This window comes from Pelophylax lessonae (assembly GCF_965119305.1).
Source record: "Pelophylax lessonae genome assembly, chromosome: 10".
NCBI classification, from domain to species: Eukaryota; Metazoa; Chordata; class Amphibia; order Anura; family Ranidae; genus Pelophylax; species Pelophylax lessonae.
Window position 1 is genome coordinate 228,717,860 of NC_138777.1, and position 23,474 is coordinate 228,741,333.

Consider the following 23,474-nt stretch of genomic DNA (forward strand, 5'->3'; position numbering starts at 1 on the left):
CGCACCCTGGAACTCTGCACTCTGTACACAGCGCACCCTGGAACTCTGCACACTGTACACAGCGCACCCAGGAGCTCTGCACTCTGTACACAGCGCGCCCCGGAACTCTGCACTCTGTACACAGCGCGCCCCGGAACTCTGCACTCTGTACACAGCGCACCCCAGGACTCTGCACCCTGGAACTCTGCACTCTGTATACAGCGTACCCCGGAACTCTGTACACAGTGCACCCCAGGACTCTGCACCCTGGAACTCTGCACTCTGTACACAGTGCACCCTAGGACTCTGCACCCTGGAACTCTGCACTCTGTACACAGCGCACCCTGGAACTCTGCACTCTGTACACAGCGCTCCCCAGGACTCTGCACCCTGGAACTCTGCACTCTGTACACAGCGCACCCTGGAACTCTGCACTCTGTACACAGCGCACCCTGGAACTCTGCACTCTGTACACAGCGCACCCTGGAACTCTGCACTCTGTACACAGCGCACCCTGGAACTCTGCACACTGTACACAGCGCACCCAGGAGCTCTGCACTCTGTACACAGCGCACCCTGGAACTCTGCACTCTGTACACAGCGCACCCTGGAACTCTGCACTCTGTACACAGCGCACACCGGAACTCTGCACTCTGTACACAGCGCACACCGGAACTCTGCACTCTGTACACAGCGCACACCGGAACTCTGCACTCTGTACACAGCGCACACCGGAACTCTGCACTCTGTACACAGCGCACCCCGGATCTCCTCACATAATGCTCTCCTGGTATTACCCCTTTAGGATCCTTAAATTAGGATCCTCAAATTTGGCCACACCCACTGTTTGATTTTGGTTAGGCAGGGGGGTTTGGCGATAAATAGTCGTACAGATACAACTGATGTGGGCCACAATAAAACTGAGTTTAAAACCCCTGTACAAGACCATTCCTCCTGTACAAGGAGATAGCCGCAGTGGCCAGTCTGCCAAAATCCGGCATGGGGCCAAAGTTCAGGAGTTTTTTCACACTGGATTACTGCACAGATCTTAAAAAATACACAAAGAACACCAAAATTCCAGTAAGAATACATGTGTTGTATTTTCAGAAAATGTATTTTTTTAGCCTGGATTTCAGCTTTAAGTTTTGCCTTATTTGATTTTTGATTCTTTTCTTCTTCTCTGGCAGCTGCAGTACTGCGGGTTGCTCTTTCGACATGCTGGGTGGCCCCTGTGCATCCATGACAAGGTTGTCCTGCAGCTGGCTTCCATTGACTGGAGACTCCTTCGGCCCGGAGACTTCTACCTTCAGGTTGTGCCTTATCTGAGAAAGACTCCAAGGATCGTGCTCAAATGCCTGGCCCAAGACCAACATAACGTCGAGGAGGTGGTGCTGCCAGAAGTGTCCTACACCTCCATTTTCACAGTGGAATGGTTGGAGTTTATCAACTCCGAGAGGATCGGGGCCTTGCTGGAGAATTGCCTCCTGACGTCTGATGACCAGCTTTTCAGGGTCTCCTGGGATATGGTCGTTCATCCCGAGTTTGTAGAGAAAACACAGCCAGCTGAGAAGGCGACAGAAATTGGTGAGAGCTCGGACTTGCCTTCTGAACCAGTGAACAGGAGGTCGTCTGACCCCCATATGGGAGATTTGATGGTTATAGACAATGCAGCTGTTCTCGAGGAGCCAAGCACCAGCTATGATGAAGAGCCAGTGGGTAAAGCTTTGGACGCCAAAACGGATTGCTCTAATGATCTCGAAGGGGAGTATGTTGAATTGCGTGATATCAAAGTGCCCCGTTTTGGGCCTCAGAAAGGGTCCTTAACTCAATCAATAGCCTTAAACAGCCAGTACAAATCCACCCAAAGAGCACAAAATAGCCAAACTGTATATAATCTGGGCAGCAGGGAATGCACAGAGGGTTTCCTTTCCTACCCTGTAGAGCCTTGTGAAAAAACCACTATAATGGGAGCAAGCGTAACGCACTACAATGCTGAGAATGCACAAAAGCCAGAGTCTATTGGCCTGGTGGACATCGAGTTTGGGGGTCGAGAGTCCCCATTGTCTGACCATAAAGATTTGATTGTTGACAATGGAAGTAAACCTTTCTATCAAGATTTTAATGTAGAAAACGAGGCCCCACGTAAGGTTTTGCAGCAAGATGCAGACTCCAATACAATCACAGCTGATAACAGCCTACAGTCCTGCGAACAGCCAAGTTCAGAGTCGGCTAATTACTGCGATTCATCCTTCCGGCAGGAAACCCAAAACCACTTGAGAGAAAGCATCGAGGACGGCGAACTGACAGATGCTTATGAAGAACCTGTTACAGAGCATTCCAGGGCACCGGGGTGTCCAAACACTGAAACCTTGGAATGTTCTAGCCAAGGGATTTCTAAAACGTGTGCCCACCAGGCCGAAACTGGGGAGAGCGACCAAACCGTGCCTCTGTTGGTGGACGAGACGCATCAAACAGAACATAAAAAGGAGACCAACGTGGAAATAATCCACGCGGAAGTAGATGTTGTAGACCGGTGTGATTGGCCTGTCATTGAGCAACAGCCTTGTCCTTTAGATACGAGTGACCAAAATGGGCAAGCAGAGGTAGGCCAGCAACATGACCTTGCCAGGGATATTTGTGGGGAGCAGCTCGAAGGAGCTGACAGTTCAAAGATTAATGGCGCCACAACTGATGCCGCTGAGGAGACTGAGGAATGGACTGAACAGGAATCGCAGCAGTGCGATGAAAGAGATGATGGTTTGTCCAGTTGTCCACAAAACACCATCTGCCAAGTATCTCCATCATCACAGTTACCACTAGAAACCCTTCATGAGGACACAGAGGAAGAGCAAGGTGACGAGACCACAGACCCCGCCATTGAAGAGGCGGTCCCGGCTCAGAATGCCGCTTTGACAGGTAAATAGGAATTGTTGGTTAATATATAAAATTAAAAATACAAATATAATTATTATATATTATTATTTTTATTTTATTATTATATTATTAATAATAATATAAATAATAATATAATAATATTTATTATTATTTTCATTATATTATTATTTTTATTATATTAATAATAATAATATAATAAAAATAATAATAAATAAATATTACTATTATTATATTATTTATATTATTATTATATTATTATTAGTAATATAATATAATAATATAAATAATATAATAATAATATTTATTATTTTTATTATATTTTTATTTTATTATATTATTATTTATATTATATTATTATTTATATTATTATTAATATTATAATTAATAATATAATTATAATTTATTTATTATTATATTATTATTATATTATTATTATTTATATTATTACTATTATTTATTTATTATATTATTAATAATCTAATTAATAATATAATTATTATATTATTATATAATATATATATAATTAAAATACGGTATATAAAGTTTAAAATACAAATACAAGAGCGAATGTTCTCCCTTTTTGAACTGAGTTTTTAATATTTAATTAAAATTGAATAATAAAAATAAAATATTTAATTAAAATTTAATAATAAAATTGCCGTCAGCATAACTTAATTATAGAGGGGCGGAGCGGCACTCCTGCGCCGGATCACGTACCTAGTACATGATCCGGCACTTCTGAGCAGGGGGTGCGCGTGCCACGGCTGTGCTATGATTATACACAGCACAAGCCAATCAGCTGATCGGCGAGGAGAGATGCAGAACAGAGCTCTGCATATGTAAACAATGCAGAGCTCTCTGCTTTCAGCGGGGATGTGATGGATTTTCTTTCCCTGCAAAGTACATCCCCCCCCCTAGTAAAAGCAGCACACTGTGTACCCATAAACACTGGTTAGGCACACATTTAACCCTTTGATCGCCCCTAATTTTAACCGTTTCCCAGTCAGTGTCATTAGTACAGTGACCGTGCATATTTTTAGCACTGAAGACTGTATTCGTGTCCCTGCTTACCACAAAGCCTCAATTAGTGTCAGACTGTCTGCCGCAATATTGCAGTCCCACTATAAGTAGCTGATTGCCGCCATTACTATTATTAAGAATAAAAAAAATTCCAGTATATATCCCATGGTTTGTAGATGCTATAACGTTTGCATAAACCAATCAATATACACCCATTGGGATTCTTTTTACCAAAAATATGTACATATTGGTCTAAATTTTATGAAGAAATTTTTTTCAATTTTTTATTGGATATGTTTTATAGCAGAAAGTAAAAAATACAGATTTTTTTTTTTTTTTTAAAGCTGTCAATTTTTTTCGTTTATAGCGCAAAAAATAAAAACCGCAGAGGTGATTAAATACCACCAAAATAAAGCTCTATTTGTGGGAAAAAAATTACCTAAAGTTAATTTATATACAGCATTGCATGACTGCGCAATTGTCAGTTAAACTAACGCAGTGCCGTATCGCAAAATATGGCCTGGTCATGAAGGGGGTAAATCTTCCGGAAGGCAAGTGAGTATTAAGCCCCGTTCACATCGGCGTTATTTGACATGTGATTAGATAGGTGAAATCACAGCCTATTGCCGGCAATGGGAGCGTCCCAATCGGTGCGACGTCCCAATACGTGCGGCGCTGTACCCGAATAAAATTGATGTCCTTTTTTCCCCCCACAAATAGAGCTTTCTTTTGGTGGTATTTGATCACCTGTGCGGTTTTTATTTTTTGCGCTATATACAGAAAAAGACAATAATTTTGGGGGAAAAAAAAACATATTTTTTACTTTCTGCTATAAAACATTTATCTAATAAAAAAAAAAATGTAAAAAACCAAATTTCTTCATCAATTTAGACCAATTTGTATTCTGCTACATAATTTTGGTAAAAAAAAAAAATCCCAATAAGACTATATTGATTGTTTTGTACAAAATGTATCGCATCTACTAACTAGGGGAAAGATTTATGTCATTTTTATTTATTTTATTTATTTTTATTCTAATAATGGCGACGATCAGTGATTTTTAGTGGGATTGCGGCGGACAAATCGGACTTCTAACTGACACTTTTTGACAACAATTTTAAAAAAAAATAAAAATATATTTTTTACTTTCTGCTATAAAACATTTATCCAATAAAAAAAAAAAAAAAATATAAAAAATCGAATTTCTTGATCAATTTACATATTTACATAAAAAAAATCCCAATAAGTGTATATTGATTGGTTTGTGCAAAGGTTATCGTGTCTGCAACTATGGGATATTTTTATGGAATACATTTTTTTGTTATTACTAGTAATGGCGGCGATCAGTGGTAGCTGAACTGTGAGATTGCGGCGGACAAATAGGACATCTAACTGAAACTTTTTTTTTTTTTGGAGACCAGTGACACTAATAGTGATGAGTGCTAAAAAAAAAAAAAAAAAAAGTACTAATAACACTGGCTCAGAAGGGTTTAACATCAGGTGCGATTAAAGAGTTAAATGTTTTCCCTGAGAGTGCTTGATAACTGTGTGGGGGAGGTGCTCTGACTGGGGGGGAAGACAGAGATCTGTGTTCCTGCTTAGCGGGGTCTCAGGATTTCCATCTTCCCCTCTCACAAAACAGTGGTCTGCTGTGTTTACATAGCAGTTCTGCCTCTCTGCCGAATGATCGCAAGGTGCCGGTGAACATCGGACCCTGTCCCCATCAGATTCCCACTTCAACATCCCCGACATCAGGGTGTCCCCATTAGAGTCCCTCCCCTCCCCACGAAGATAAATAACTGCAGAATTCCCCAATCACTTCATATCCCCCATTACAAATCAGGTCCCCTCCCCCCCTTTGGATACCCTCTGAACCAGGATCTCCATCAGATGTCCCACCTCATCTCCCCCCCCCCCCCCCCACATCAGGGTTCCCATTAGAGTCCCCCCCCCCCTCCCCACTAAGATAAATAATGTCAGAATCCCCCATTACAAATCCGTTCCCCCCCCCCCACCCTATTGGATACCCTCTGATACCAGCGTCCCCATCAGATGTCCCACCCCACCACCTTGACATCGGGGTCCCCATTAGAGTCCCTCCCGGCTAAGATAAATAACTTCAGAATTCCCCATTACAGATCCAGATCCATTTCCCTTCCCACCCCCTATTGGATCCCCTCTGATACCAGGGTCCTCCTCAGATGTCCCACCTCACCATCCCGAACATCAGGGTGCCCACTAGAGTCCCTCCCCCTCCCCGCTAAGATAAATAACTTCAGAATCCCCCATTACAAATCCGTTTCCCTTCCCCCCCACCCCATTGGATCCCCTTTGATACCAGGGTTCCCTTCAGATGCCCCCCCGACATCAGGGTCCCCATTAGAGTTCCTTCCCTCCCCGCTAAGATAACTTATGAATCCCTCATTACAAATCCGTTCCCCCCCCCCCCCCCTATTGGATCCCCTCTGATACCAGGGTCCTCATCGGATGTCCCACCTCACCCCCCCCCCGACATCAGGGTCCCAATTAGAGTCCCTTCCCGCTAAGATAAATAACTTCAGCATCCCCCACTTCAAATCCGTTCCCCCCCCCCCTATTGGATCCCCTCTGATACCAGGGTCCGCATCATGTGTCCCACCTCACCACCCCCGACATCAGGGCCCCCATTAGAGTCCCTCCCCCTCCCCGCTAAGATAAATAACTTCTGAATCCCCAATCATTTCATATCTCCCATTAAACAATCAGGTCCCCCCCCCCCCATTGGATCCTCTCTGATATATTTATTTATTTTTTTAAACTAGTAATGGCAGCCATCAGCAACTTATAGCGACGGATTGTCTACAGAAACTGACACTTTGTGGGAATCAGTGACACTAATACAGTGATCAGGGCTAAAAATTTGCACTGTCACTGTACTAATGACACTGGCAGGGAAGAGGGTTAAACATCTAGGGCGAGCAAAGGGCTAAATGTGTGCCTAGCCAGTGTTTTGGTGTACTGTGTGTGGTGCTTTTACTAGGGGAAGTAATGGATTCTATTCCCTGCTTTGCACGGAACGAAAATCAATCGCTTCCCCCCCATGTCGGGACGGAGCTCTGCCTTGTTTACATACGCAGAACTTAATCCAGCTTCTGTTCCTGACGATCGGATGGTACCGGCGGACATCCATTGGCTGGCACCCGCTGATCGGCTTCTGCCGTGACAAATCATGGCAGAAGCAGCGCGGCGCCCCCTACCAGGAAGTGCAGAATCGCATATATAGATGTGATTCTGCATAGAACGGCCGCCCTGTAGCAGTAAATCTGCTATGAGGTGGTCGTTCAGTAGTTAATGGCCATGGATTTGGAGTTGGGATGTCCAACAAACTCGTATAGGTACTTTGGTCAGATTTTTATAAACTTTGGCCAAAAAGTGTAGGTCCATAGCAGTCTTTTTTAACCAGGGCTCCTCCAGAGTTTGCTAGGGGTGCTATGAGCTGTGACTATAGAACCCTTCTATTCGATGGTGTCTGCATGGTTCCAGGTCTAATGCCACTTGAAAGAGCCAGCAGCATGACTGTAAGAAGGGGTTTCTCCCACTGACCACCAACTATAGAACCCTTCTAACTGATGGTGTCTGCATGGTTCCAGGTCTAATGCCACTTTGAGGAGCCAACAGCATGACTGTAGGAAGGGGTTTCTCCCACTGATCACCGACTATAGAACCCTTCTATCTGATGGGGTCTGCATGGTTCCAGGTCTAATGCCACTTTGAGGAGCCAACAGCATGACTGTAGGAAGGGGTTTCTCCCACTGATCACCGACTATAGAACCCTTCTATCTGATGGGGTCTGCATGGTTCCAGGTCTAATGCCACTTTGAGGAGCCAACAGCATGACTGTAGGAAGGGGTTTCTCCCACTGATCACCAACTATAGAACCCTTCTATCTGATAGTGTCTGCATGGTTCCAGGTCTAATGCCACTTTGAAGAGCCAGCAGCATGACTGTAAAAAGGGGCTTCTCCCACTGATCACCGACTATAGAACCCTTCTATCTGATGGTGTCTGCATGGTTCCAGGTCTAATGCCACTTTGAAGAGCCAGCAGCATGACTGTAAAAAGGGTTTCTCCCACTGACCACCGATGTAAGCGGAATTTTGCCAGTGTTCCCCCCCATGAACTAATCTTAGCTGAGGTTCCCGAAGACCTAAAAACTATTTTGGGGGTAGAAAGGTTGAGAAAGGCTGGTCTATAGTCTTTCTGCTTTGTGGACTTCTAGGACTGTGGACATCCAGATTCAACTCTTACATCCTTCCGTGGTACAGTAAGCGAAGTATCATTGTCGGGTATTGCGATTATAAACACATGCCTTTATTTTGGGATGGGCCTTAAAACGATGGCGTGTTTACGTCAAGGAATAAGAAAGTCTTATCAGTGGAGATATATTTGTCTTCAGAGAAGCGTCCTCCGATATTTCCTGAGGGCTCCCATACATGTGGTCACTTCCCGTCCATTGTCTGTTGTAGGAGAGGTCAGAGCATTGTGTTCATGTAGGAAGGACAGAGCCGGCATTCACAAAGCGTTGGGTGACAGCTGTTGCCGTGTCACACTTCGATGACCTCTCCTGTCATCTGATAACGTCAGACTCTTAAAGGGAAAGTAGGCTCTGCTAATTCTGGTAAACGGCAAGGATTGCGGAGAATGGGTATAAGATGAACGCGGCAATCGGCGTCACCATTTAAAGCACAGTAATCGCTAAAAATTAGTCTTGTTGCATGATAAAAATTTTTAAATAAGGGCTTTCCGTATTGAATGTTGATTTTTAATGCGACAGTGGGTGAGTCAACAGCGGGTCAGAGGAGGAGAGGCAGCGGGTCAGAGGAGGAGAGGCAGGCAGCGGGTCAGAGGAGGAGAGGCAGGCAGCGGGTCAGAGGAGGAGAGGCAGGCAGCGGGTCAGAGGAGGAGAGGCAGGCAGCGGGTCAGAGGAGGAGAGGCAGCGGGTCAGAGGAGGAGAGGCAGCGGGTCAGAGGAGGAGAGGCAGCGGGTCAGAGGAGGAGAGGCAGCGGGTCAGAGAAGGAGAGGGTCAGAGGAGGAGAGGCAGCGGGTCAGAGGAGGAGAGGCAGCGGGTCAGAGGAGGAGAGGCAGCGGGTCAGAGGAGGAGAGGCAGCGGGTCAGAGGAGGAGAGGCAGCGGGTCAGAGGAGGAGAGGCAGCGGGTCAGAGGAAGATCCGCTGAGGGTCAGAGATGACAGTTGCTCTTTAAAAATTATGATTAGAATCAAACCTTTTTACTGGTGATTTAAATCAAATCCACCCTGATAGCAGGCCATCAATGGCTGTTAACTGTAGCTTAACTATTTTGATCTTCTCCAAAAAAACTCAATATCAGTGACAGGTTCCCTTTCAATGACAACTTGCCTTCACAGTTAGAAAACACCTCCAGAGTAGACCATTGTTCTGTTCAGCAATCAACACAGGGCTCCTATGTTCCCCCTATTTAGGAACACAGGTCTCTGTGTTGATTCCAGAAGCCCATCCCCCCACAGTTAGAAAACACCCCCTAGGCTCACATGTAACCCTTTGATTGCCCCTGAGTTTACCCCTTCCCCTAGTTAGTAGACGCAATAACTTTTGCACAAACCAATTGAAAATACGTTTATTGGAATTTTTTTTTGTTGCCAAAAGTATGTAGCAGAAAACAAATTGGCCTAAAATTATGACAAAATGTGGTTTTTACATTTTTTTAAATTTTTTTTTATTGGCAATGTTATATAGCAAAAAGTGAAAAATATATATATTTTTTTTTTCAGAATTGTTGCATTTTTCTGTTTATAGCGCAAAAAATAAAAATCGCACAGGTGATCAAATACCACCAAAAGAAAGCTCTGTTTGTGGGGAAAAAGGACATCAATTTTATTTAGGTACAGCGTCGCACGATCGCACAATTGTCAATTAAAGTAACGCAGTGCCGAATCGCTAAGAAAATGGCCTGGTCTGTAAGAGGGTAAAACCTTCCAGGGCTGAAGTGGTTAATTTATATTAAATAAAAAAAAAAATATCTTTAGATATATTTTTTACTCCAAAAGCATTTTATTAAAATTCATTTGATTAAAAATAAAATTAAAAATCTGATTTAAAATTAAAAAAAACAAAAAATTTAAATAAAAAAAATCCAGTTTTTTTTTTTTTTTAATCCACCCTGCCTGCTACCAGCTGAGATGTGCACTGGCATGTGTTGCATCATTTGAGGTTCATCAGTGAACAATTAGGGATGAGAGAAGCGGGTTTGATTAAAAATAAAATAAAAAAATCAGATTTAGAATTTAAAATCCGATTAAAAAAAACGTGAAAAATTTAAATTAAAAAATCCAATTTTTTTTTTTTTTTTAATCCACCCTGCCTGCTACCAGCTGAGATGTGCGCTGGCATGTATATTTGAGGTTGATCAGTGAACAGTGAGGGATGAGAGAAGCGGGTTTGATGAAAGTTTCCACCTCGCAGAGCCTCCTGCACGCGGTGGAGCGTTTACATACCGGGCGGTTAGCACACTGTGCGGCAGACAGGATGGAAAACTCATTGAGAAGGTTTGGAAGCTGGGTGGGGGGAGGGATGGTGGTTGGGGGTCTCCGTTTTATTACTAAACTGGCGGGGTCTCCAGCTGTGGGTGATCCTGTCTGGCCTCCCGTCAGTTGTGGAGGAGTCATTGGATTATCTGATCTCAGCTCTCCAAACATCTCTTCCTTTTTTGTAGCCAAACATTGTTTGGAAAACTGAATTTGATTTTGGAAAGTTAATGAGTTCAGAGCTGAGCTACATAAATTCTTATTCATTTTTTCCCCTTGTTCTATGGGGATGTTTTGGCACAGCATTTTTTAAGAGTGTGGGGGGTTCCCCTTAAAATTCCAGGAAACATTTGCTAATGCTGCCCTGCAAACATCACAGCTGTGCTGATAGAGAACTGTGCTATTAGGGAATCGTAGAGGATGCCATTGCTGACCTTTCTTCCTGAGCATTCCAATTGCATGGCTTGTCCTTGTTACAGATATCAGCCAATCGCTTTCCAGATCTCGAGTCTACAGTGCAGAGTTGTGAATGAAACCGACAATCCTTATTGGCTCTTATTAGCAACAAGAAGTGGTTGTAAACCTCAGACATGAAATATGAACAAAGCATACCACCCTATAGTGTGTACTTGTTTCAATCCAGCCCGCTAAGTGTAATTTCTGTCTGCTGCCTCCTTACTCTGCTATAAGCATGAATCCCTTCTGGTATGTTTTCCTGACACCCAAGAAAAAAGGTGAGAGGAGAGGGACTTCCAGCTGACAGCCTCATCTCTGCTCCTGTGTGAAGGGGGAGCGGTTGTCCCCTCCCCTCTCTTCCCCTCCCCTCCCTTCCCATCCCTTCCCCTTCCTCCCCCCCCCTTTCCCCTTCCTTCCCTTCCCCCCCTTCCTTCCCTTCCCCCCCCCCTTCCTTCCCTTCCCCCCCTTTCCCCTTCCTTCCCTTCCCCCCCTTTCCCCTTCCTTCCCTTCCCCCCCTTTCCCCTTCCCTTCCCCCCCTTTCCCCTTCCCTTCCCCCCCTTTCCCCTTCCCTTCCCCTCCTCTTCCCTTTCCCCTTCCCTTCCCCCTCCTCTTCCCTTTCCCCTTCCCTTCCCCCTCCTCTTCCCTTTCCCCTTCCCTTCCCCCTCCTCTTCCCTTTCCCCTTCCCTTCCCCCTCCTCTTCCCTTTCCCCTTCCCTTCCCCCTCCTCTTCCCTTTCCCCTTCCCTTCCCTTCCCTTCCCCTTCCTTCCCCTCCCTTCCCCTTCCTTCCCTCACTGAGCTCTGAAGTGTGTAACTTTGGCTTTCTGATCGCTCAGATGAGCTTTATAAATGCTGCAATTTCAGTGGCTGTAGAGAAGACGGCAGATAAACAGGTACAACTTATGTTGGAGGATTTGTTTTATGCCAGCCACTTCACTGGATATATGGAAGGGTTTACAACCACTATAAAAATTTTGAGCATATGGCTTCCAGGGGTTGCTCTACACATCTCACGGGACTTTCGGTGGAATCACATTACGTAGCCTCTTGATTGACTGTGGAGGGGCTTGGCTCACAGCAGAGTGGAGGGGTTCTGTAGTGGCGAATGAATAGAAAGGGCAAGATAGGGTGGGGGTAAGAGAATGCCAGGCAGATGGGGAGACCTGAGGGAACCCCAAGGACAGTGCAGCTGGGGGACCTCGAAGAGCAGTGTTGAGGAATGTGGCAGGGATGGACTTCCAAGAGCACTGGTGTTGGGGTGAGTTTGGGGAGCTGTGCCATTGGAGAAAATAGGTTGCCAAGAGTGGGATCTCTGGGAGCAGTGCTGATGAGGAAAGTGATTGGTATGGAGGGACTTCCAGGAGCACTGCTGCTTGGGTAAGTTTGGAGAGCTGTGCCATGGGGGGGAGAAGTTGCCAGGGGTGGGGGACCTCTAGGAGAAGTGCTGTTGGGGAAAAGGATTGCACGGAGGGAGAGCTCTGGGAGCCATGCCTGATGAATTGAGAGGTTGGCAGGAGGGAACCTCCAATAGCACTGATGTAGGGGTAAGTTTAGGGAGCTGTGCCATGAAGAAAAAGAGGTTGCGAGAGGAGGAAACTCTGGGAGAAGTGCTTTTGGGGAAAAGGGTTACAGAGAGCCATGCAGATGGGGATTCCTGAGGGAACCCCAAGGACAGTGCAGCAGGGGGACCTCAAAGAGCAGTGTTGTTGAGGAATGTGGCAGGGTTGTACTTCCAAGAGCACTGGTGTTGGGGTGAGTTTGGGGAGCTGTGCCATGGGGGAACATAGGTTGCCAAGAGTGGGATCTCTGGGAGCAGTGCTGTTGAGGAACGCGCTTGGTAGGGAGGGACTTCCAGGAGCATTGATTTTGGAGTGAATTTGGGGAGCTGTGCCGTGGGGGCAAATAGGTTACCCAGAGTGGGATCTCTGGGAGCACTGCTGTTGGGGTGAGTTTGGGGAGCTGTGCCATGGGGAAAAGAGGTTGCCCAGAGTGGGATCTCTGGGAGCGGTGCTGTTGAGGAAAGTTATTGGTAGGGAGGGACCTCCAGGAGCACTGCTGCTTGGGTAAGTTTGGAGAGCTGTGCCATGGGGGGGGGGGGGAGAAGTTGCCAGGGGTGGGGGACCTCTAGGAGAAGTGCTGTTGGGGAAAAGGATTGCAGCGAGGGAGAGCTCTGGGAGCCATGCCTGATGAATTGAGAGGTTGGCAGGAGGGAACCTCCAATAGCACTGATGTAGGGGTAAGTTTAGGGAGCTGTGCCATGTGGAAAAAGAGGTTGCCAGAGGAGGAAACTCTGGGAGAAGTGCTGTTGGGGAAAAGGGTTACAGAGAGCCAGGCAGATGGGGAGACCTGAGGGAACCCCAAGGACAGTGCAGCAGGGGGACCTCGAAGAGCAGTGTTGTTGAGGAACGTGGCAGGGATGGACTTCCAAGAGCCCTGGTGTTGGGGAGAATTTGGGGAGCTGTGCCATGGGAGAAAATAGGTTGCCAAGAGTGGGATCTCTGGGAGCAGTGCTGTTGAGGAAAGTGCTTGGTAGGGAGGGACTTCCAGAAGCACTGCTGTTGAGGTGAGTTTGGGGAGATGTGCCATGGGGGAAAGGAGGTTGTCATGAGTGGGATCTCTGGGAGCAGTGCTGTTGAGAAAAGAGCTTGGTAGGGAGAGACATCCAGGAGCACTGCTGTTGGGGTGAATTTGGGGAGCTGTGCCATGGGAGAAAATAGGTTGCCAAGAGTGGGATCTCTGGGAGCAGTGCTGTTGTGGTGAGTTTGGGGAGCTGTGCCATGGGGGAAAAGAGGTTGCACAGAGTGGGATCTCTGGGAGCAGTGCTGTTGAGGAAAGTGATTGGTATGGAGGGACTTCCAGGAGCACTGCTGTTGGGGTGAGTTTGGGGAGCTGTGCCATGGGGGAAACGAGGTTGCCCAGAGTGGGATCTCTGGGAGCAGTGCTGTTGAGGAAAGTGATTGGTATGGAGGGACCTCCAGGAGCACTGCTGCTTGCGTAAGTTTGGAGAGCCGTGGTCTACATAATTGGTTACATAATTGGTTACATAATGGCTGATACAGAATACAACATTCTAACGGATTTTGGCTTACAAAGGCTTCCTCGGGAAGGTTTTGTAAGCTGAAGCGCTTTCGAATTTTGTATTCTGTATCAGCCATTATGTAACCAATAAAGAATTTTATACCAAGAATCCTCCGAGTTGCCGGCTAAATCATTATGGACTTATACTGTGGAAAGTGAACACCCTGGCCAGAGCATCGGTCTCCTGCCTCCACACTCCCAATACAGCAGTTGAGCTTGGCTGAGATTTGTTTCTAAGTACAAAGTAAATATACAAAGCCCTTGGCCCTTATCAGCCGGACACTTTCATAATTCCTCGGCGTGCGGTTTCCTGTATGGTATGGGATAATTGATGTGATGAGAAGGAATGATGTGGAAGGAAAGCACTCCATGTACAGTAGGTGTGGGAGATTTTGTGAATAGACTGGGAATTAGTCATCCTCTGGAAGGTCATTGTCACAGTACTGTGGGTGTATGGTGTCACCTAATAAAACATTCCAACAATGACCATTAACCTAAGCCAGTCATTGGCATCTACTGCCACCTCACGTGTTCCCCATTCTCTGGAAGGTCATTGTCACAGTGCTGTGGGTGTAAGGTATCACTTAATAAGACATTCCAACAATGACCATAAACCTAGGCCAGTCATTGGCACCTACTGCCACCTCACCTGTTCCCCATGTGGGGGTGCTGCAAGTGTCAGCAAACCAGATTCATGGCAGCTGGAGGGCCACTGATATCCTAAAAATGGCAGATCTCTTCCTGCTGATGCAATATATTTGTCAGAGAATTGACCTCTTGATGTTCCCATACCTTCCAGTTGACCTCTTGATGTTCCCATACCTTCCAATTGACCTCTTGATGTTCCAATACCTTCCCAGTTGACCTCTTGATGTTCCCATACCTTCCAGTTGACCTCTTGATGTTCCCATGCCTTCCAATTGACCTTGGTGTTCCCATACCTTCCAATTGACCTCTTGATGTCCCCACACCTTCCAATTGACCTTGATGTTCCCACACCTTCCAATTGACCTCTTGATGTTCCAATACCTTCCAATTGACCTCTTGATGTTCCAATACCTTCCAATTGACCTCTTGATGTTCCCACACCTTTCAATTGACCTCCCTCTTGATGTTACCATACCTTCCAATTGACCTCTTGATGTCCCAATACCTTCCAATTGACCTCTTGATGTCCCAATACCTTCCAATTGACCTCTTGATGTTCCAATACCTTCCAATTGACCTCTTGATGTCCCCATACCTTCCAATTGACCTCTTGATGTCCCCATACCTTCCAATTGACATCTTGATGTTCCCATACCTTCCAATTGACCTCTTGATGTTCCCACACCTTCCAGTTGACCTCTTGATGTCCCCACACCTTCCAGTTGATCTCTTGATGTCCCCACACCTTTCCAGTTGACCTCTTGATGTCCCCACACCTTTCCAGTTGACCTCTTGATGTCCCCACACCTTTCCAGTTGACCTCTTGATGTCCCCACACCTTTCCAGTTGACCTCTTGATGTCCCCACACCTTTCCAGTTGACCTCTTGATGTCCCCACACCTTTCCAGTTGACCTCTTGATGTCCCCACACCTTTCCAGTTGACCTCTTGATGTCCCCACACCTTTCCAGTTGACCTCTTGATGTCCCCACACCTTTCCAGTTGACCTCTTGATGTCCCCACACCTTTCCAGTTGACCTCTCAATGTTCCCACACCTTCCAGTTGACCTCTCGATGTTCCCACACCTTCCAGTTGACCTCTCGATGTTCCCACACCTTCCAGTTGACCTCCTTGATGTTCCCACACCTTCCAGTTGACCTCTTGATGTTCCCACACCTTCCCATCCAGCATGCAATGGCTCACATAGTGCAGGGAACCCTCCATTTGCATCATGGGAACGTGACTTTTTCTTTTCCCGTATTCAGACCAGGACAGGAGGATTGCCAAGATGGGAACAAAAGCTCAAATTTCTACCCAAGTAACCGTCAGCCGTAGTCACAAAGATCTCCCTTCCTAAACTAATAAAATGGACTCATGTTATTGATATAAGTAGTACTTAGTCGCGCTCTTAAGAAAACATATAATTTAGAATGTATTACTCAGACTGAACAAACAGAACGCGTTCTTCAATGGGTGATGTCACCGCTCGCTGGCAACGCTTCCGAGATTTCATATTCCTCCAGCTGGATAAGCAGCCAGGTCTCCTTGTGATAAGAAATGTCAACAAAGCAAGATCTAGGTGCGGGAGTGTGATTAAGCTTTTGTTGAAGTTTTGGATTAAACTTTATAGAGGTGTAAAAAGACTTTAGAAGATGTGTCACGTTGGGGTTCCTGTTTTACAGAGCAAGTGGAGGAGGAGGAGGAGAAGACGCCAGAAAACGCGATTGAGAAAGATCAGCCGCCATCATGGCAGCCCGGCCTGAGTTCCCCCATGGTCTCCCGCAGGTCTGAAGGCCAAAGCCTGCCTACGCGGGTCACACATGTCAACCTGGAGGTGTTGATGAGCGGGGTGGTTTATCTACCAGGTAAGCTTTCATTTTTCTTCTACAGCAGAAGTCCGGGTAAATATAAAAGACACCAATTTATGTAGCTCTGCATTCTCATTCAAGTCTAGGGGAATGCAAAGTCTGCCTAAGGGCTCATTCACACTTGCGGTGGAGTACGGTGCCTTCTGAAGAGCCGTCTGTATTCGGATCTCTTTTCTGAGGGCATTTTTACAGGGAGTGTGGAAGCATTATGTCCGCCTCCTCACCTCCTGATTTAACCCTATAGTGCCGAAGTGGTTGGGGTGTGTGGCCCCATTGCACTCAGTGGCCATAGTTTGACAAGTGGTGCCACTTGTGTAAGGGCTGATTTACACTTGATTCAAAATGTGGCATTGGACACACTCTTTTAGCCGCTTCAATAACGGCACCTTCACCCCCTTCCTGCCCAGGCCACTTTTCAGCTTTTGGCGCTGTAGCACTTTGAATTACAATTGCTTGGTCATGCAACACTGTACCCATATGATATTTTTAGCATTTTCACACAAATAGAGCTTTTTCTTTTTTGTGCTGTTTAATCCCCACTGGGTTTTTAATTATTTACCGTATTTAAAATTTTGAAAAAAAGTTTTTCTTAGTTTTTGTCAGAAACTTTTGTAAATAAGTAATTTTTCTCCTTCACTAATGGGTACTGAAGAGGCGGCACTGATAAGGTGGCACCTAAATTGCCGCACTGATGGGCTTTGATAGGTGGCGCTGATGGACACTTATGGGCAATGATGGGCGGCACGGATAAGCCGAAATAAATTTGCATCACTTATGTGCAAAGATTGGTGTCACTGATGGGCACAGATTGGTGTCACTGATGGGCACAGATTGGGGTCACTGATGGGCACAGATTGCTGTCAGTGATGGGCACTGTCACTGATGGGCACAGATTGCTGTCAATGATGGGCACAGATTGCTGTCAATGATGGGCACAGATTGCTGTCACAAATTGGCACAGTCACTGATGGGCACAGATTGGTGTCACTGATGGGCACAGTCACTGATGGGCACAGATTGGTGTTACTGATGGGCACAGATGGCTGTCACTGATGGGCACAGATTGCTGTCACTAATGGGCACTGTCACTGATGGGCACAGATTGGTGTCACTAATGGGCACAGATTGCTGTCAGTGATGGGCACTGTCACTGATGGGCACAGATTGGTGTCATTGATGGGCACAGATTGGTGCCACTGATAGGCACAGATTGCTGTCACTGATGGGCACTGTTCTTGATGGGCCCAGATTGGTGTCACTAATGGGCACAGATTGGTGTCATTGATGGGCACAGATTGGTGCCACTGATGGGCACAGATTGCTGTCACTGATGGGCACTGTCATTGGTGGGCACAGATTATCGTCACTGATGGGCACAGATTGGCATCACAAATTGTTACTGACTCACATCACTGCTGGGGCTGCACTGATGATCAGGGCACTGATTACCTGTACAGGTCTCCCCTGTGAGGAGATGCTGCTGATCGGTTCTCCTCTCCTCACACTCTGTCCAGGTGAGAAGAGCCGATAAATGACACTTCTATGTTTACATGTGATCGGCTGTGATTGGACATCGCCAATCGCACTGCGCGCTGACGTCCTATGACGTCGTCCAAGAATGAGAGGGGATCCTCCAAATGATGATCGGAGGTGGTTTAAGTCACCCATGTCGCTTTCTGGTGCTTCAAAGCATCTCCAGAGCCTCCACTGAAGTCCGACAACGCTTCCGAACCTCACTCGCCTGCAGCATTTGAGGGGCTTTTATTCAGTATTCACTTGACTTTGTTTTTGGTGGTATTTTAGGTAAGCGATATCCCTGGATACACTAGGAAACCAGCAAGCGATCCAGAAGGAAATCATCAGCAGTCACTTCCAGTGTTCTGTCGAATAGTGCATCCCGTCAGATAATGCCTCCAAAGATCTGCGCGTGCGCAGTACGTAACATCACTCCACCTAATCTGTTGATCAGCTGGCGGGATGCCAACAATGCGCATGCGCAGATTGTCAGGGGCATTATCCGACAATCTGCCACTGGAGCTGCGCTCCCGCTGTGTTTAGACACAGCGGGAGGCGGGCCGTGGGAGGAGCAGCGGCGATTGCCACCGTCCTCCCGCGGTCGTCAGAGAAACTGACAGAAGACCCCGCCTGCTTATGTAAACAAAGCAGGCGAGATCAAGAGTTTCAGCTAAGCTGAACCCCCAATCTCTCTGTGCCTGTCACAGAACCCATCCCCACCACAGTCAGTAAGCATATTAGGCATTCATTAACCACCATAATGTTTTTAACCGGGGTTTCAGCTTTCACTGTTTTTGGGGGTTTTGACTAATCTTCAGGCCTAAAATGTGCATTCATTTATAGCATGTGTGCAAAACAAAAAATGTCCCTGGCAGTGAAAAGGATGTGAGGAGATAGAAGAATTCAATATAAGCCGATTAATGGCATGCTTTATTCTTTAGTTGTTTGAAACGTTTTATCTTTTTTCCTCTATTTTTTGTAACTGACATCCTGACCTCTCCTCTCAGGGACACGGGACAGAAATGGCCGCGCTTTGGTGGTCATTAACACACGGAACACCACGTGGCTAAACCCGAACTGCAACGCTGCAGAACTGGGGCGCCTCCTCCTCTACTTCTACAGCACGGTGCGGTAAGTGGAAGGACACCCCTTTCTATCCCTACTATCCCATCTACCCCTTCTATCCCTTCTACCCCTTCTACCCCCTTCTACCCCTTCTATCCCCCTTCTATCCCTTCTATCCCCCTTTACCCCTTCTACCCCCTTCTATCCCCCTCTACCCCTTCTATCCCCCTTTACCCCTTCTACCCCCTTCTATCCCCCTCTACCCCTTCTATCCCCCTTTACCCCTTCTATCCCCCTCTACCCCTTCTATCCCCCTCTACCCCTTCTATCCCCCTCTACCCCTTCTATCCCCCTCTACCCCTTCTATCCCCCTCTACCCCTTCTATCCCCTTTTATCCCCTTCTATCCCCCTCTATCCCCTCCAGCCCTTCTATCCCTTCTATCCCCCTCTACCCCTTCTATCCCCTTTTATCCCCTTCTATCCCCCTCTATCCCTTCTATCCCCCTCTATCCCCTTCTATCCCCCTCTACCCCTTCAATCCCCCTCTATCCCTACTATCCCCCTCTATCCCTTCTACCGCTTCTATCCCCCTCTATCCCTTCTATCCCCCTCTATCCCTTCTACCTCTTCTATCCCCCTCTATCCCTTCTACCCCTTCTATCCCCCTCTATCCCTTCTATCCCCCTCTATCCCCTTCTATCCCCTTCTATCCCTTCTACCCCTTCTATCCCCCTCTATCCCTACTATCCCCCTCTATCCCTTCTACCGCTTCTATCCCCCTCTATCCCTTCTATCCCCCTCTATCCCTTCTATCCCCCTCTATCCCTTCTACCCCCTTCTATCCCTTCTACCCCCTTCTATCCCCTTCTATCCCTTCTACCCCCCTCTATCCCTTCTCCCCCTTCTATCCCCCTTTACCCCTTCTATCCCCCTCTATCCCTTCTACCCCCCTCTATCCCTTCTATCCCCCTCTACCCCTTCTATCCCCTTTTATCCCCCTCTATCCCTTCTACCCCTTCTACCCCTTCTATCCCCTTCTATCCCCCTCTATCCCTTATATCCCTTCTACCCCCTTCTATCCCCCTCTATCCCTTCTATCCCCCTCTATCCCTTATATCCCTTCTACCCCCTTCTATCCCCCTCTATCACTTCTACCCCCTTCTATCCCCCTCTATCCCTTCTACCATATTCTATCCCCCTCTATCCCCCTCTACCCCTTCTATCCCTTCTATCCCCTCTATCCCTTCTATCCCCCCTCTATCCCTTCTATCCCCCCTCTACCCCTTCTATCCCCCTGTATCCCTTCTATCCCCCTCTATCCCTTCTATCCCCCTCTATCCCTTATATCCCTTCTACCCCCTTCTATCCCCCTCTATCCCTTCTACCCCCTTTATTCCCCTCTATCCCCCTCTACCCCTTCTATCCCTTCTACCCCTTCTATCCCCCTCTATCCCTTATATCCCTTCTATCCCCCTCTATCCCCTTCTATCCCCTTCTATCCCCCTCTATCCCCTTCTATCCCCCTCTATCCCCCTCTATCCCCCTCTATCCCCCTCTATCCCCCTCTATCCCCCTCTATCCCCCTCTATCCCCCTCTATCCCCTTCTATCCCCTTCTATCCCCTTCTATCCCTTCTACCTCTTCTATCCCTTCAGATTGGTTTGGGAAAAAAAAACAACAACTTGGTTTAGATTTGTAACATTTAAATCTGACCTGCAGCCTCCCCTTCAGTCTTGCACAGTTTTACTGGCATCTCTCCTTGAAACGGCTTCTGCAGCACAACTGAGTGTTTTTACCGCAACCCCCCCCCCCCACAACTGCAAGTGTAACCACTTGCCGACCACCCTATAGGAGATTTACTGCTACAGGGTGGCCATTCTGTGCAGAACCATATATATATATATATATATAAAATGTATATGTGACTCTGCACTTCCAAGGTATGGGGCACGCCGGAACACCACTTTTCTGCTGTTATTAGTCACAGCCGAAGCCGATTAGTGGGTGCCGACCGATGGATGTCCGCCAGCACTCGCTGATCAGCGAGGAGACAAACAGGACAGAGCTCTGCCTATATAAACCTGCATTTATATTTAAGTAAACTAAGCCTAAAGGTTTACTTTCCAGCGGCATCCATAGTTGCTCCTAAAGTAGATCTGCAGACAGAATAGAGAAGTCATACTAAATCCCCCTCTGTAAACTCTGCTCCATTTTAAGTTTGTACTTGTTGATTGCGAGTGTCGCTGCTGTGACCTCATTTGCTGCGTTTCCCGTGGAGATCGTCCTACTTTACTCCTCTGTGTTTTGTTGCTGTAATGTGAATATTGTCTGGAAGGACTGTGGCTGTTGGTGGGAATCCGGTCCATCATGGGGGATCCTTTTTTGTCTCTGCAGGCAGGAATGTAGAAGGCTCGGTCTGACGTTTCTGGTGGACTCTCGGAGATGTTCTCCGGTGCCGGCTCTGTTTAAAGCTCTTCATATTGTACAAGTAAGTATTTACACTGGGAGAACCCCCACCCATCCCACTCCACCCCATCCCACCTTATCCCACTACACACCACTCCACCCCACCCCATCCCACCTTATCCCACTACACAACACCCCACCCCTCCCCACCCCATCCCACCTTATCCCACTACACACCACTCCACCCCACCCCATCCCACCTTATCCCACTACACAACACCCCACCCCACCCCACCCCATCCCACCTTATCCCACTACACACCACCCCACCCCACCCCATCCCACCTTATCCCACTACACACCACCCCACCCCATCCCACTACACACCACCCACCCCATCCCATCCCACCTTATCCCACTACACACCACTCCACCCCATCCCACCTTATCCCACTACACACCACACCACCCCATCCCACCCCACCCCATCCCACCTTATCCCACTACACACTACCCTACCCCACCCCACCCCATCCCACCTTATCACACTACACACCACTCCACCCACCCCATCCCACCTTATCCCACCACACACCACCCCACCCCACCCCATCCCACCTTATCCCACTACACACCACCCCACCCCACCCCATCCCACCTTATCCCACTACACACCACCCCACCCCATCCCACTACACACCACCCACCCCATCCCATCCCACCTTATCCCACTACACACCACTCCACCCCATCCCACCTTATCCCACTACACACCACACCACCCCATCCCACCTTATCCCACTACACACTACCCTACCCCACCCCACCACATCCCACCTTATCCCACCACACACCACTCCACCCACCCCATCCCACCTTACGCCACCTCACCCCATCCCACCTTATCCCAATACACACCATCCTATCCCACCCCATACCACCCCACCTTATCCCACCTTATCCCACTACACACCATCCTACCCCATCCCACCTTATCCCACTACACACCACCCCACCCCATCCCACCTTATCCCACTACACACCACTCCACCCACCCCATCCCACCTTATCCCACCTTATCCCACTACACACCACTCCACCCACCCCATCCCACCTTATCCCACTACACACCACTCCACCCACCCCATCCCACCTTATCCCACTACACACCACTCCACCCACCCCATCCTACCTTACGCCACCTCACCCCATCCCACCTTATCCCACTACGCACCACCCCACCTTATCCAACTACACACCACTCCACCCCACCTTATCCCACTACACACCACTCCACCCCATCCCCCCTTACCCCACCCCATCCCACCTTATCCCACTCAACACCACTCCACCCCACCCCATCCCACCTTATCCCACTACACACAACTCCACACCACCCCACCCCTCCTTTCTCTACCCCACCCACCCCATCCCACCTTATCCCACTACACACCACCCCACCCCTCCTTTCTCTACCCCACCCACCCTATCCCACCTTATTCCACTCCATCCCACTACACACTACCCCATCCCACCTTATCACACCTTATCCCACTACACACCACTCCATCCACCTTATCCCACTACACACCACCCCATCCCACCTTATCCCACTACACACCACCCCATCCTACTACACACCACTCCACCCCACCCCACCTTATCCCACTACACACCACTCCACCTCACCCCATCCCACCTTACGCCACCTCACCCCATCCCACCTTATCCCACTACACCCCATCCCACCCCATCCCACCCCACCCCACCCCACCTTATCCCACTACACACCACTCCACCCCATTCCCCCTTACCCCACCCCATCCCACCTCATCCCACTACACACCACTCCACCCCACCCCATCCCACTACACACAACTCCACCCCACCCCACCCTATCCCACCTTATCCCACTACACCCCACCCCATCCCACCTTATCCCACTACACACCACCCCATCCTTTCCCTACCCCACACCACCCCATCCCACCTTATTCCACCCCATCC

The 23,474-nt window shown here is 47.8% G+C and overlaps 1 protein-coding gene across 2 annotated transcripts in view; it reads left to right on the forward strand.

The window, feature by feature from the left end:
• PLEKHG4 (pleckstrin homology and RhoGEF domain containing G4) overlaps positions 1-23,474 on the forward strand; it is a 182,776-nt gene that overhangs the window by 54,426 nt on the left and 104,876 nt on the right. For both annotated transcript variants that reach the window (XM_082270023.1, XM_082270024.1), the window contains exons 3-6: positions 1,167-2,895; positions 16,295-16,477; positions 19,003-19,126; positions 21,456-21,549. In XM_082270023.1, coding sequence (XP_082126149.1) covers positions 1,167-2,895; positions 16,295-16,477; positions 19,003-19,126; positions 21,456-21,549 — 2,130 coding nt within the window. The remainder of the gene's footprint in view (positions 1-1,166; positions 2,896-16,294; positions 16,478-19,002; positions 19,127-21,455; positions 21,550-23,474) is intronic.